General features: G+C 42.8%; 1 protein-coding gene across 12 annotated transcripts in view; it reads right to left on the bottom strand.

Moving 5' to 3' along the window:
• AAK1 (AP2 associated kinase 1) overlaps window positions 1-13,892 on the bottom strand; it is a 167,723-nt gene that overhangs the window by 60,969 nt on the left and 92,862 nt on the right. For all 12 annotated transcript variants that reach the window (XM_036873744.1, XM_036873746.1, XM_036873745.1 and 9 more), the window contains exons 6-10: window positions 8,833-8,954; window positions 7,402-7,483; window positions 6,762-6,894; window positions 3,739-3,842; window positions 1,349-1,428 (exon numbers count right to left, since the gene is read on the bottom strand). In XM_036873744.1, the coding sequence (XP_036729639.1) occupies window positions 1,349-1,428; window positions 3,739-3,842; window positions 6,762-6,894; window positions 7,402-7,483; window positions 8,833-8,954 (521 nt within the window). The remainder of the gene's footprint in view (window positions 1-1,348; window positions 1,429-3,738; window positions 3,843-6,761; window positions 6,895-7,401; window positions 7,484-8,832; window positions 8,955-13,892) is intronic.

Raw genomic sequence — 13,892 nt, 5'->3', positions numbered from 1 at the left:
CACAGTACCACTCAAACGTCAGCAGGTATTATAATTTTTATAAATGTGTATGCTTTGTGGGAATGGATCTTTGCTTAGCCTCTATACATACCGAATCTGGGCCTAGTACAAGATGGCCATAAGCCCAAGAGATTAAGCTAATTAAATCAGCTCCAAAAGCAATTCCTAGAGGTGAGCATGGCAGACTTACTAAGATATAAACAGACTGCAAAGTAACATCATGGACGTAGTTTGCTAAGTTTGTTAAAAACCAAAGTCTTATTACTTTAGAGCCACATCTGGAACAGACACACAACAGGCATTCTATAAATATTCAAGAATTTTCTAAAACAGAAGTTATTTTACTATTCTATTAAAATTCATATATTCCCATGTAGGGTGCTTTGTTGATACAGTTTGCACTAAGGCTTCCTTGCCATGGGAGTGTGGTAGAAAAGTAGGGTATAAACCACTCTGGGACTACCCTGAGAATTTGCCATTTGGAAGGCATGGCAGCCGTGAGGATGTGCCTTGCAGACCTTCGACTACCAGGGTGTAAAAGACCAAGTGGCCCAGCTACTGTGCTCCGGAAATCCACTGCCCTGTGTGCCCCGAGGCCACGCTTCCCAGAGGCTGCTCTCAGCCATGATGTCCCAGCCACAAGGATATTAAGGCAGGCCCGTTCCTAAAAGACAGGACTCCTGGACAATGCACCTTCCTTACCTTGTGTGGCAGGCAGTCCAGGTCACTTGGAGCCAACATTCTCCTCCCTGCTCTGGGTGAGACTTCCGCGCTTTCTGATGGCTCTCCCAGCTTCCTCGGCACCCACTCTATTTTCTCGCACAGGGGCATTTCCCCAAATAAAACCCTAGCTTCTTGATCTGCTACTTGGAAGAACCTCCGTTATCTAGAATGTGATTACCTAAGATCCATAGGCTCTTTTGCTGTTCATGGACTCAGTGCTTTGACCTGTACTTTCCTAATGTGGCTGGAGCCACAGAAAGTAAGATTTCCTGGAGATTAATGTGGTGGACTAGACTATGCAAAGGCCAGGACACATGTTTAGCAATATTGTACTAGCAACACTTAAGGTCTGCTGTCACCGCACCTCTGAAGGCCCTGCACCTATTCCCAAGCAAAGGGAGTAGCTGTGGGGTTCTCGATTCTCTTTCAGATGTAGATCACTGTATCTTACTATATTCCAACTTGCACTCCGAAAGAACAGTTTCTGCCTGGGGGAGACAGAGCTTCCTTTCCTGTTCTGTGCAGCCTCTGGCCATGGCAGCGTAAGAATCAAGAATCATAAGGCGCCCTCCCCTGCTACTGCAGCAACTGGAGTAGGACACGTGCTCACTAAGGCATTTCTTACCTGGCCTTTGGCTGGGTCTTTTTTGCAGCTGCCTCACTGGCTTTCACTGGTTCAGGGAGCTTTGCAGGAATGGGAGAGTTCTATAGAATTGAAAGAAAATTTTAATAGGACACCACAGATTTTTTAAATAATTGAGATGTAACTGACATACATTATATTAGTTTCAGGCGTACAATTGACTTGATATTTGTAAATATTGCAAAATGATCACCACAATCAGTCTAGTTAACATCTATCACCATACGCAGTTACAGAATTTTTTTTCTTGTGATGAGAACTTTTAAGATCTACTCTCTCAGCAACCTTCAAATATGCAATACAGTATTACTAAGTAGAGTCACCATGCTGTACCTTACATCCCCATGACTTATTTATTTTATACCTAGAGGTTTGTACCTTTTGACTCTCTTCTCCCATTTTGCCCACTTTCCAAAACTCACCCCACAGGTTTCTTTGAAAAAGAATAACCAGCATGATTGGGCCAATGGAAATACACATTAGGGTCTTCCGGAGTGGCTTTCAGACCCTGATCTCCGGTCTGGGAAGGGAAGGAGTTAACCTAAGTATATCCCACCGGACTCAGCCCCAGTCAGGGAGGCAAAGGATCTGAGAAGGGGACAGAGCAGCCCGAGTACAGCACACTCCGCCCCTGTCATTCTCAACCTTCTGGGCCAGCCAAGAGCACTGGGGCTGGATATCAGCTCCCTCTCCCTCCTACAGCACAGCTTAGAAGCGATGTTATGAAAGGAATGAAAAGAGGTCTGTAAGCTATACTTAAGCTCTCAGCTAGATCTTAGAGAAGTTGGTGCTGACTAGTGGGCCAAGCCAGGGTGCATCTAGCCTTCAGTGAGGACGCTGGGAGAAACCCACAGCCGCGGTGTGTGTGGTTGCTGAGCCAGCCCCTCTTCCCAGCACGTGAGGCGCCGCTCAGCCCACAAGGCAGGCGGAGCTCCTCGGGCTTGGATGCTGCACCCTCCGTCCAACAGCGCCTCCTGTGGTTAGGGAGCCACGAGACAACGGCTGACCACCACTGAGCAAGTGCCGAACGGCTTGAGACTGGTGAAGCTTACTTTTTAAAAAACGAGTTACCAACCTGAATGCTTCTGATCCTATTTCACGTTATTTAACTTCATGAATGGGAAAGTGGGACAGCAAAAGGGATCACGTTGTGTTAGGTTACTGCACAGAATCCTTCGTTTTAATCTGGGAAACCCGAACCATGGAACACTAATAATGAAAGTGGCTTTTAGGAGGCACCTCCATTTCCTTCATGTTTTCAGGTGGGGGGGGTGGTGTGGATTTCGGCTAGAAAATTTCTCCTAGCTTCTCTCCCACCCTCCAAGCATTCCTCTCCCAACAGAAAGGGGGAACTTACTCGACTGATAAGACTGGGAGAGAAAAGTTAGCTGGTCTGGTTTGCCCTCGCCCCCCCTCCTCTATGGACGAGCCTGTCCCTCAGGAACCAGTCATGTGCAGCTAATGTTAGGGAGCCTGACTGGTCAAGCCACATTCCCTGACTCAGTCTTATTAGTAATAAAGCCAATATGCCGAGCTCCATCTGAACGATTCCCACATCTGATTCCAAATGTGCGAGTGAAAGAGAAGGGTTATTTATCAGCACCCTCGAGCTCCAGTAGTGACATCAGAAGTTCATTACTGGAGAAACTAGTAAGACAATGTGCGATTAGAAATTTTTTACTACATCATCCATTAGTAAAATATTCAAGAAAGTTGAATCATACTATGACATGAAAAATATGCCAAGACTACAAGAAGGGTGTTTGCAAGCACCGTACTCTGAAAACTGTCTGTAGAGTTTAGGATGACTACGTGTAGAAAACATTCTGATGGCCTGACATATGTGGGGAGGGTAGAAGAAAAGGAGTGTGAGTTCCAGACTGGCCAGCAACAGAAGCAAAATCAAGAAAGGTCTGCTACAGCAAAGGAGGAAAGGGACAAGGGGCTTATGTTCCACTAGGCACAGGGGCAAGTCCAGGGCCTTGCCTTAGGGAAGCGGCCTGCCCAACCTCCTCTCGGTAAATACAACAGGCACGTTGGCTCTCAGGGAACTAGGACAGCTGACAAGGTAAAGTTGGTCAATCTTTACCCAAAGTGTTCAACTCAATCCCCAGGGTGTTTGTGTGTGTGTGTGTGTGTGTGTGTGTGTGTGTGTGTGTGTGTGTGTAAAATTGCCTCAGTTTCATAATTAAATTCTATGGGAAAATTGGATTCCCTTTATAGCAACTCCTTCATAGTTAGCTTTGTTTGAATGCCCCCTACTAGATAAAGCAAGGGACACCTTATTCATTTAAACAGCTGATTAATACCCCAGGAATGCTAAATGACAATTCAATCATGTTTATTTCCCCTAAAAAGCACCTTTCACATACCTGTACATTTGGAATTGGGCATTCTTTCTTGAGTAGTTTAAATGAGAAGTAGGAGACCTGGTAAATATCTGGCCTTTTGTCAGGGTCTGGTTCCAACATATACCCTAAGATAAACATATATGAACTTATTTAATAATACCCAAAGAGTTATTACATTAGCTAAGAAGCATAATTTCTCTATTACCAAAATTGTCTTTTAAAAATTTTTATTTCTCATAAAAGTCAGACAGTACAATTAGCCCTTTTCCTCCCCTCTCAGAAAGGAAAGCTCTAATTTTCCTAAAATTTTAAATATCTCCAAGAAAATAACAAAGTTTTTGAATTGTAACAAAGATACTTTAAGTTCACATTCTGTGCCCTGCACAACAGGGACTCAAGTTCTCAGTGTGGAACTTAACAAATTCATCTTCTGGTACCTAGGAAGTTCTGGCCTCCTTCTTTCATACTATCAGCTAGACACATGATTATTCTTGATAATTATAACCCAAACTCAAATTTCATGAATTTACTTATTATTCTTTTGTTGGAGGTACTAGCTGGTTTCCAATCTAAAAGAAATGAATGACAAGATAACAAATACATCTCTACTTTTACTGTGATCTATAGATCATGTGTCTGTTTCCAGGTCCTTTAAGCTTCTGCTCCTTCTGAAGCTGGAAAAATCCCCAGGGGAAAAAAATCTTTGAGAAGACACACAAACACATACACATACACATATACATGTAAACAGCAATGTAAGGCAATTTATTGCTTAAGTAATCAAATGAATGGTTCGGACCCTAAGTTGAGAAAAGACTGATGAGGCTGAAGCCTTATGAAGGCCTTTACAGAAGAGGCAGGAGCTGAGCTGGTCCTTGAAGGCAGGAAAAAATTTAGTCAGTCAGGGCAAAAGCAGAGAAAAAGACATTCCAGGTAAGAAAACAGTCTGAGCAAAGACGGACTTGGAGAAAGGCAACAGAATGCTTTGTTGCAAGGAATAGAGGAGCCAAGAGGACAGGGCAGAGGTCTCCTTGTCAGAGAATAAAGGGAAATAAGGTGGGGAGGATGAAACCAGAATATATGGGACCACTGGCAAGCCATGAGGTTTACTGAATAGGGACATGATAGGGTGGTATTTTATAAGATTACTCTCATAGTGAGGGTGTGCTGGACAGACTGAGGCCAGTCCACCAGTACAGGCATGAGCCGACAGGGTCAGTATATATTATGGTGACAGTGATGAGAACAGAGAGAATGTCAAGAAAACAGGAGAAACTTCAAAGAAAGCATTAATGCTGCTTAGGAAATGACTGACTCTATTCTGTCTTGCTAGGCAGATCCAAAGAAAACTTTAAATTTCAGTCATCTGGGCTTGAATGGCAACACCACTGATAGAAACTGAAAAGAGGAGAGGGGAACCTTGTACTGGGAGTGAAAGGGGGATGTGTGTGTGTGGGGGGGGGGATAACAAGAAATGCATTTTCAGACCTGTGAGTTCGGGTGACAGTGGACTCTTCCAACAGTTTGTAAAGTGAAACAGATCAGAGTTTAGGAAAGATGCCACATTACACACATTCATAAACAGCTGTTTTTCGTAATACAAATTTGCTGCACAAAAGTAAAAAAAAAAAAAAATTTTTTTTTTAGCAAAAAATCCTACCATTCTAGCAATAAATTTGGCCATTTTCCCATATTTCCTTGCAATCTCATTTACATAGCTGCAATTTTAGTACAGATATCAATATAATGCTTTACCTCTGAAAACATCCAACAACCATTAAACACCATATTCCATTCCTTTAAATACTGCCCCCGCTTTTGTATTAATAAACGGAAGAGGCGGATTGATAAAACTGGTGTAAACTAGTATAATGGAATGGGTAGTCACTCAAAAGCTACTACTATGTTAACTTGGGTACGTTACCTATACTTTCTGAGGCTCCGTTTCCTCATTTGTATAATAGGGATAATTATATTTACTATATAGCAGTGGTCCCTAGCCTTTTTGGCACCAGGGACCGGTTTCATGGAAGACAACTTTTCCATGGACGGGGGGCGGGGTGCAGGGAATGGTTCAGGCTGTAATGCGAGCGACGGAGAGCGGCAGATGAAGCTTCGCTCGCTTGCCCGCCGCTCACCTGCTGTGTGGCCGGGTTCCTAAGAGGCCATGGACCGGTACCGGTCCGCGGCCCAGGGGGTTGGGGACCCCTGCTATATAGGGTTTTAAGAATTAAATGAGGTACAAGTAGGCCTTCAACAAATGTCAGATGCTCCGCACCACATTTGCTTCTTCTATTTTCTCCAAGTGTATCCCCACCTAGGACCCAAAGTGCATTACTCAGGATTTACAATCTGTGATTGTTAAAATGTGGATACTAAACATCTTGACCAAAGTAAAAAGATAATAAAAATCTCTGTTTCTTTAGCATTCCAATACAGGGGTTTGAGCAGAGATTACTTATTCTGCCATCTGGTTAATGAACATTAGTACATATGCCTACTGTGATGATACAAAAGAGTGGGGACTCTTAAAAACATTTTAAAGCATTGAGTTTAAATGCTTTTTATCAAAATCCAGTGATTAACCTAAATGAGAGGAAAAAACCTAGTTCCATAGAGTTATACAGTCTTAATTATGTATTCACTTCAGGCAACGCATTGCAATCATTGTAATTTGAGTTGCTTCCAGTTTTGCAAAGATGAATTTCTTATCGCTTGATATGAGTCAGCTGGACTCCTCTGGTACCACAGCTTTCATACAGACCGCAAGAGAACAGAGCAGTACTGTAATGCTCAAAGCCCAGTTAAGATTTCTGCTCGGGTGGCCAGCCCAGGTGTGAAACCAAGTTTAGATTTCTGGCAAAAAGACTCACCGCTCTAACTAGACACCATAGGACCATGGTCTTTGAGTGACCAACAGTTATCAACTGATTTCTTTATTTTTGCATCCCACTCATCACTCCTGGGATCTAATCCCTTTATCCTCCGATCCATTCCTAGAGATTAGAAATAAAAATGTGAAACTAGAAACTTGAAATACTTACTAATTAGGCAATGCATATCTTGGGAATATCGAGAGTTATCAGGAATTGTGAAGTTTCCATCACAAATTGCCACTTGACTCTCTCCAAATGGCAAAGTGAAGTAGCATAATTTATACAACAAACATCCAAGAGCCTAAAAAAATAAAAAAAGCAGATTGCTACTAGTGATTTATTTATCATAACTGCAAATGGGTCTGCTGAGAGATACTGGCACCATCCACATTTACAGCAGATCTAAACACTCTGTACAATTAACCCATTAGAAACTTGAATTTAGAACCCAACATCACTATTTATCTGCTAAGTTATATTATTTCTATCCTCATTACCAAATTGTGCTCCAGTAAAGAACAAGTATTCAGCTGGTTTTGCTCTTAAGAACCAGTAACACATATGTGAAAACCACCTAAATAATGGGCAGGTCACCTGAATAACTTTCACAGAGGTCTAAAGTAATTTCCTTTGACATGCTTCAAGAAGCAGTGGCTCATCACCTCGAGTCAAGAATAACCCTGAGGGATAAGTAGACAATGATATGGTACAGTGGCCACTCTTGCTATGGCACTGTCTGCATTAAACTTGGAAGTTTACGGCCAAGACTGCTGACATCTGAGGTGTGGATAGGTTAGTTGACACCTACCCAAATGTCTGCCTTCGTAGTGATGATTTTGCCACTGTACAGGTTGACCATTTCTGGTGCTCGATAGGACAGCGTTGTGTATCTACAATCAAGAGATTCATTTTTTGTTAAATATGTCAATGCTATAATTAAAAACCAGGGGTAGCAGAATTACTTAAAAAAAAATATATATATATATATATATATATATATTAGGAGAGTCTAGTTCCCTGGGAGCACCCTGGAGAAGACAGTATGGAATATTAGTGCAGGTGAAATGAAGAGCTGCCCTTGGCACACACCCACGGCCCTCTAGCTGCAGTCCTTCCAATCTAAGAGCAGGTGGGGACGCAGACACTAAGGCGTTAAATAAACTCTAAAAGCAACTTTTCTTGCTCCTCAAATAACAAAATCTTCTCCTGTAAATCCTTGTTGTCTGATAGTATATTTGGCTGATTTGTTTTTTTAAAATAGTAATCCCTTTAGATGTGGCTCGACACAGAGATGTAATACTGGCTGGAACGCTCAGGAGGAGAAAGTGGGCCCTGGCTAGGCTGGGAGGTGGACGGATCTTTGTTGCCAGCATAAGGCTGAAGCAACAGTTTTCCTCTTATCTCTGGCTCAAGAAAAGAGAAGGATAAGCTCATCTTCAAAGTGAGAGTCTTAGTGTTCCCAAGCTTGTGATTGGCGCTGCTTGAGTCTCTAGAGCCCAGAGGGCTCTGCGGTTTAGGTGCCCATCAGGGCCTTGGACCGTAAGTCTTCCTGCCCCAGGCTTGGTTGCCAGGGGTGAAGCAGGAAAGGAGAGAGAGGATCAGGATATGTGTGCACTCTAGACTGCTGATTTATGAGCAGTAATAGTGAGTGCTGGTGCTTGTGAAAAATCCAACACTCTGGACAACAGGGGAAAATGGGTCAGGTTCTTACTGGAATCACAAATCTAAAGACGCTTTTTTTCTTGTGGAAGTCAGTGATTCACTATCTGTAGAGACTTTAACAGCCCTATGCACCATTAATTCCACTAGACTGCAGGTGAGCTCCTTATGAGCAGGAAGGAATACACAGCCATTTAGGTTTCAGTAAAAAGCACAACCGACTGACTGGTAATGTCACAGCTGTTGTGCTCCCACTTAAAAACATCACAGTACTTCTAAGGTGTGTGCACCTTTTTAAGGGCTATGTGATGTAAATCAAAAGATCTACGTATAATGACCACAGGACCATTGATAAAGTGCTGGAAGATTCCTTCATTTTACTCCACTGCTCAATGGTCATGAACCCCCTCCCCATCCTCCACTTAAAATCCAACAACCCAACTGCCAACATGATGATCTGAGACGAGGGGCAACTGACAAGCACCATTGTCTTCTCACCCTGACCTTCTCAATCATAAGCTGAAGGTAAAACGGCTGATCTGATAGTGGATAAAATTCCAAGAAAGGAGGAAAAGCTTACTTCTTAATCTCATCTTCTACTGCATTGACTCCTTCAGTTTGTGGATTCTGGAATTTGTTGGTAGCACTTCCAAAGTCACACAGGACGTAGTGGCCTCGGTCATGCAAGAGAATATTCTCAACCTGAAAAACATCGCCCAGCCGCCCATTCCAAGATATCGTTTAGTAATGTGTTTGAAAATTTGGTTTGCATACACATAAATAAAATACTTTATTTCTGATAATCTCATTAACGTGCATAGGAAAGTTATTCTCCTCTAAGTATGTCAACAGGGGTCATTCCAAGTGGAACAAAAAAAGGTTCACAGCAATAGGGTAAAAAAAGGAAATTCCACATTGGGGAAGCAAGAGTCCCATTTTCCCAGATTTCTAGTCACATTTCTCAGCTCTGCAGAAATAGTCCTTATACTTTTAAGCCTCTGTATCTTTATTCCTGCCTTTCTTTCAGTCTAAGATGCTTCTGATGATCACCAACTCCTTACCTAGCTATCAAAATCCCATTCATCTTTCAAACTCCAGTTCCAATGCCACCTCTTCTTTGAAGCTTTCCTCAGGCCCCCACTCAGACAAATATCACTCCTTCCCTACGTTCCTTCAGTACTCTGTTCTTCCTGATGTCAATGATTTCATTTGGGCCTTATAAACACATATATCAATTTCTTTACTACAATAGGTTAGGATTTTCTGAATTAATAAATATTTGTTATAGTTTGGTTACTTCTCAAAGTGATTAAAGGCCTGTGGGCAAATGCACAGTTCTCCTGTTAAAGTACCATCCTTATATTTTTATAGAGGAATTCTTTGGGCAGTGAGTTAGGAGTTCTGGGTAGGAGGGAGCTTCTGAAGACCAGAACCTAGTGAAATCCTTGGTATCAAAGGACACTATCAAAGAAATAACAACTCCAAAACAGTGGGCACTACTGTACTGAAGATGTATTAATTTTTGGTATAGGTGAATTGAGCTGACTGGTATGCCGGAGGACAGACCTGGCTATGCGTGGGCAGTAAAATGGCAGCCAAAAAATCTTGTTAGGTCAGTAAGTCTGTAGTCTCCATTGTCTTTTGTCTTCAGCCTTCCAAAGACTGATCACCTTTGGAAAACAAAGGTAAGAGTAGACTATAAGCTCCTTAAGGACAAGCACAGATATTTGTAGTCTTCTCTACCAATGCCTAACATAGTGCTTAGAAGAGAAAACGTTGGTTAAATGGAATAAACTAAAAAAGAGAAATGCATACAACACCCTGTGTGTGTGTGTGTGTGTGCGTGCGTGTGTGTGTGTGTCAGTCTGTCAGAAATAAGATAGGAGCCACCAAATACCCAGGCCCCTACTATTACTACTAGTTCTTTAAAAAATATCTTGTCAACTATGATGTCTCTTGTTTCTACACTTTCTTTTAATTCTTCTAAAATTATATATTATAAAAATGTTTATTTTATAGTCTGTACCCACTAAATCCAATACCTAAAGTTTTTGCTGCAAACTGACTCTGTAGTTTATTGTTTCTTATTCCTACTGAGTGTCACTCATGGTATTGTTGTGAGGGGTTTTGTCGTTGTTGTTAACTCATGTTCCTTGGAATTCATCTGTGGGAAGCATTGGAGGCCTGAGTTTAAAGTCTATTATTCTTCCAGAGATAATTCACTTATACACCTGGGGCACTAATAACCTATAATCACTTTAATTTACAATTTTGACCTTGGGATTTTTAGCCACACAGGCAGTGTGAACTATGACCATAAACTTGCGTGGATATGCTCTTGTGAATAAGAATTCTTAGGGAAGACTTGTTCCCCAAAGACAAGGCTGAGTCAGGCAAATATTTCCACCATCTACAGCTTTTTATAATGCTCATGAGTTTAATCTATGTACACCAAGTGAAACAGTCAAGCTATCCTGAACGTATACTCACTTTAGGAATCTAAAATAATTCCAACAAGGCAACACTAATATTTCCAATCGAATTTAGAGGTTATAAAAAGAACTGCTACCATTTACTGAGCTTTTACTAATACAAGTACTACCGTCTCAGCACTTTACATGGATTATCTCATTCAATCCTCATAGTAACAATGTAATAATAATCCCTGTTATACAGACAGAGAAAGTGAGGCTCACAGTGATTAAGGAAGGAAGTGAGCCTAGGCAATCCAGCTCTAGAGAAGGACAGGGAATTGTCTTTCTGCCAGGGCAGGAAGCAGGTTAGAAGCAGAACAATTACTTCAAGCCCCCCATCCCCATCCTCCTACCCTGGTAGGGATGACTACACTCACCCAATGTACTGGATACAAGCTTAAGGCCAGGGGTATCTTAGTTCTTTATGTTCAGAAATGTCCCTATAATAGGAACCTAGTCAATGAGGAACCAAGTGTCTAAATACTAGTCAGGCTGATTTGCTCAATGTCTCCTAAGCATTCCCCATATTGACTAGTTTGTCTTTTTATTCAATTGCTCCCTCCACTAGTCAACTCCTAGCCATTCTTCAAGGCCTTGCTCAAGCCATAACTCCTCAGTGAAACTTTCCATGGCCACCCTACAAAAATCGACAGAACTTACCACTGCTAGGAAGGGCTGACAAAGACCTTCTGGTCCAAACCAAGCCATGCCCACTGGTTACTTACCCTCTAGTCTATGGCTGTTTTTAAGCTCCAACAGCAGAGTCAAGCAGTTGAAACAGAGCCCATATAGCTGACAAGCCTAAAATATTTATTCTTTGGCCCTTTGCAGAGAAGTCTGCCAGCCTCTGGTCTGTAATTATATTATGCCCACGTGTCCCCTACAATACCTGGCCAGTATTTCACACACACACGGGACCCCTAAATCCCTCAGTCAGTGTCTTTCAGCAACAATCTTCCTTGCTGGCCTCATACACCCTACAGGGCGCCCGTGCAACCACGCTTCTCCTGTTGTATGTGTGCAGTCCCTTCCTGAATCAGATTCTCTCCTTCGGATGGTGGAATGTACAGTCTAGAAAACTGAAAAGCGAATTCATGTCAAAACACAAACAAGGTAGTTCTAGGGACCAAAATCACTGTTGGGGAAGGGAGGGAAACTAAGTAGACAAAGGACAGAATAAAAGACGATGCACATCGGGGTTTTTGGTTTTGTTCCCCCCTCCCCCACCTTAAACACTAGGTTTGTATTTCTGGTTAGTTCCAGACTGACTCAGGAACTCAGGAATTATACTATATCTAACCTGGTCCCCAGTTGGCCTCCCTCCCTCCCACAAAGATAACACTGTACAAAACTATATTTACAGGAAAACCAGTTAAAAATTAAGGGTGTGTACAAAAATAGACAAGAGAGCCAGAGATATCAATGTAGGGGAAGCCTGAGCAATATCAAAGAACTATCAATGCAGAGAAGAACCATAATCCCTGCTTTGGTTACCGTGCAAGTCTATTGGGAGGATCAGCTGAGATTACGGAGGTGAGATCCCTTGGCAGCAGCCGCTTTAGCAGTAGCTGCAAGCTCCGCCCTCTCTCCATCCGTCCCTGTGTAACACCAGTGAAGACCTCCGAGCCTGCATCATCGCCAGCACCATCATCAACAAAACACTTAACACAGAGCATGACATGTGGCAACCACACTGCACCTGGGGTTCAGAAGACCTCAGGGACTATTTTAGATGTCTGGCCTTGGACCAACGTCTTTGGGCTTGTTTCTCATCTGTAAAGTAAAGCTGATAATAATTCTAGCACTGTTCTTATGAAGCAAGTAAGAGAATGAACTGTAAATCTCCCTATACACACGTAAGATAGGTATTGTTATCATTCCTTTATTAAAGAAATACATTTGAACTCCTACTACCTCCTATTACGTGCCAAGTACTTTTCTTGGTTCTGGGAATAAGGCTGTGAACAAATCAAAGTTCATCCTCTTGTGGAGCTTAGGAGTTTTTTTTTTTTTGGCCACATTGCATGGCATGTGGGATCAAACCTGTGCCCCTGCAGTAGAAGCATGGAATCTTAACCACTGGACCGCCAGGAGGTCCCTTATTTTATTTTATTTTTTAATTTTAATTTTATTTTATTTTTGGCCATGCTGCAGGGCTTGCGGGATCTTAGTTTGCTGACCAGGGATCGAACCCGTGTCCCCTGCAGTGGAAGCGCAGAGTCTTAACCACTGGACCACCAGGGAAGTCCCTCTCATGCAGCTTAGAGTCCAGTCGATGATTTAAAAAAAAAAAAAAAAATAAGCATAACTGCCCAGTAGTGATAAATATTGTGAAAAAAGCCCAGCAGATTAAATGTATGTAAAGTAAAGCAGGATGCTACTATAAACAGCACAGTCACCCTGATGAGGGGAGCAGCCATGGACCACGTGGGGGACAAGCATTCCCAGTAGAGAGCGGCCAGCATAAAGGCGCAGAGGTGGGAGCACACATGAGGTGTCTGAGGCACAGAGGCAGGCCTTTGTGGCTGGGGCAGCACCATCCTGGGCACCGGAAAACTGAAAACATGGGACCGGACATATCATGGGCTAGCACTGTTATGAATGAGGAGACGAGATAATGCTGGGCCTTGGAGGAAGTGCAGGACTTAGATAAGTGGAACTAGGAACAGGAAGGCACAGGGGCAGGATGATATAAACAACAATGGTATCAGCAACTAACAGAGCTTAATATAGGCTCAACCCTGCCCCATGTACACTTCTACCTACAGTATTTAACGAAATTCTTACACAGCCCCGCTGTCCCTCTTAACACACGAGAGAACAGAGTCCAGTTACCTAACATGCCTGAGGTCACAAGGCTGTGAGGGCGGGATTCGGGCTCAGGCTGCCACACAGCTGGGACTTCACCCTCCCCTGCTGCACTGATGTGAGAGAAAGGAAACAATGAAGGCAGGTACCATCGTCCACCTGTGAGATGACCAGGGCCGAGAGGGATCCAAAGAGCTTAGGAAGGTCGAGGACCAACTGGATCTTCATACCCCAGCTTCTGGAAGCTTCAGAGAATCTGCACGGTGACTTCGTTTTTGGCCAAGCCCTTCAGGAAGTCAGCCTGACGCTGGTTACCATCACTTTCAACCGCCCACCTTTCAGCTCATTGAGAGTTTAA

This window comes from Balaenoptera musculus, chromosome 13, assembly GCF_009873245.2.
Source record: "Balaenoptera musculus isolate JJ_BM4_2016_0621 chromosome 13, mBalMus1.pri.v3, whole genome shotgun sequence".
In the NCBI taxonomy this organism is placed as follows: Eukaryota; Metazoa; Chordata; class Mammalia; order Artiodactyla; family Balaenopteridae; genus Balaenoptera; species Balaenoptera musculus.
This window is presented reverse-complemented; position numbering and strand designations above follow the sequence as displayed.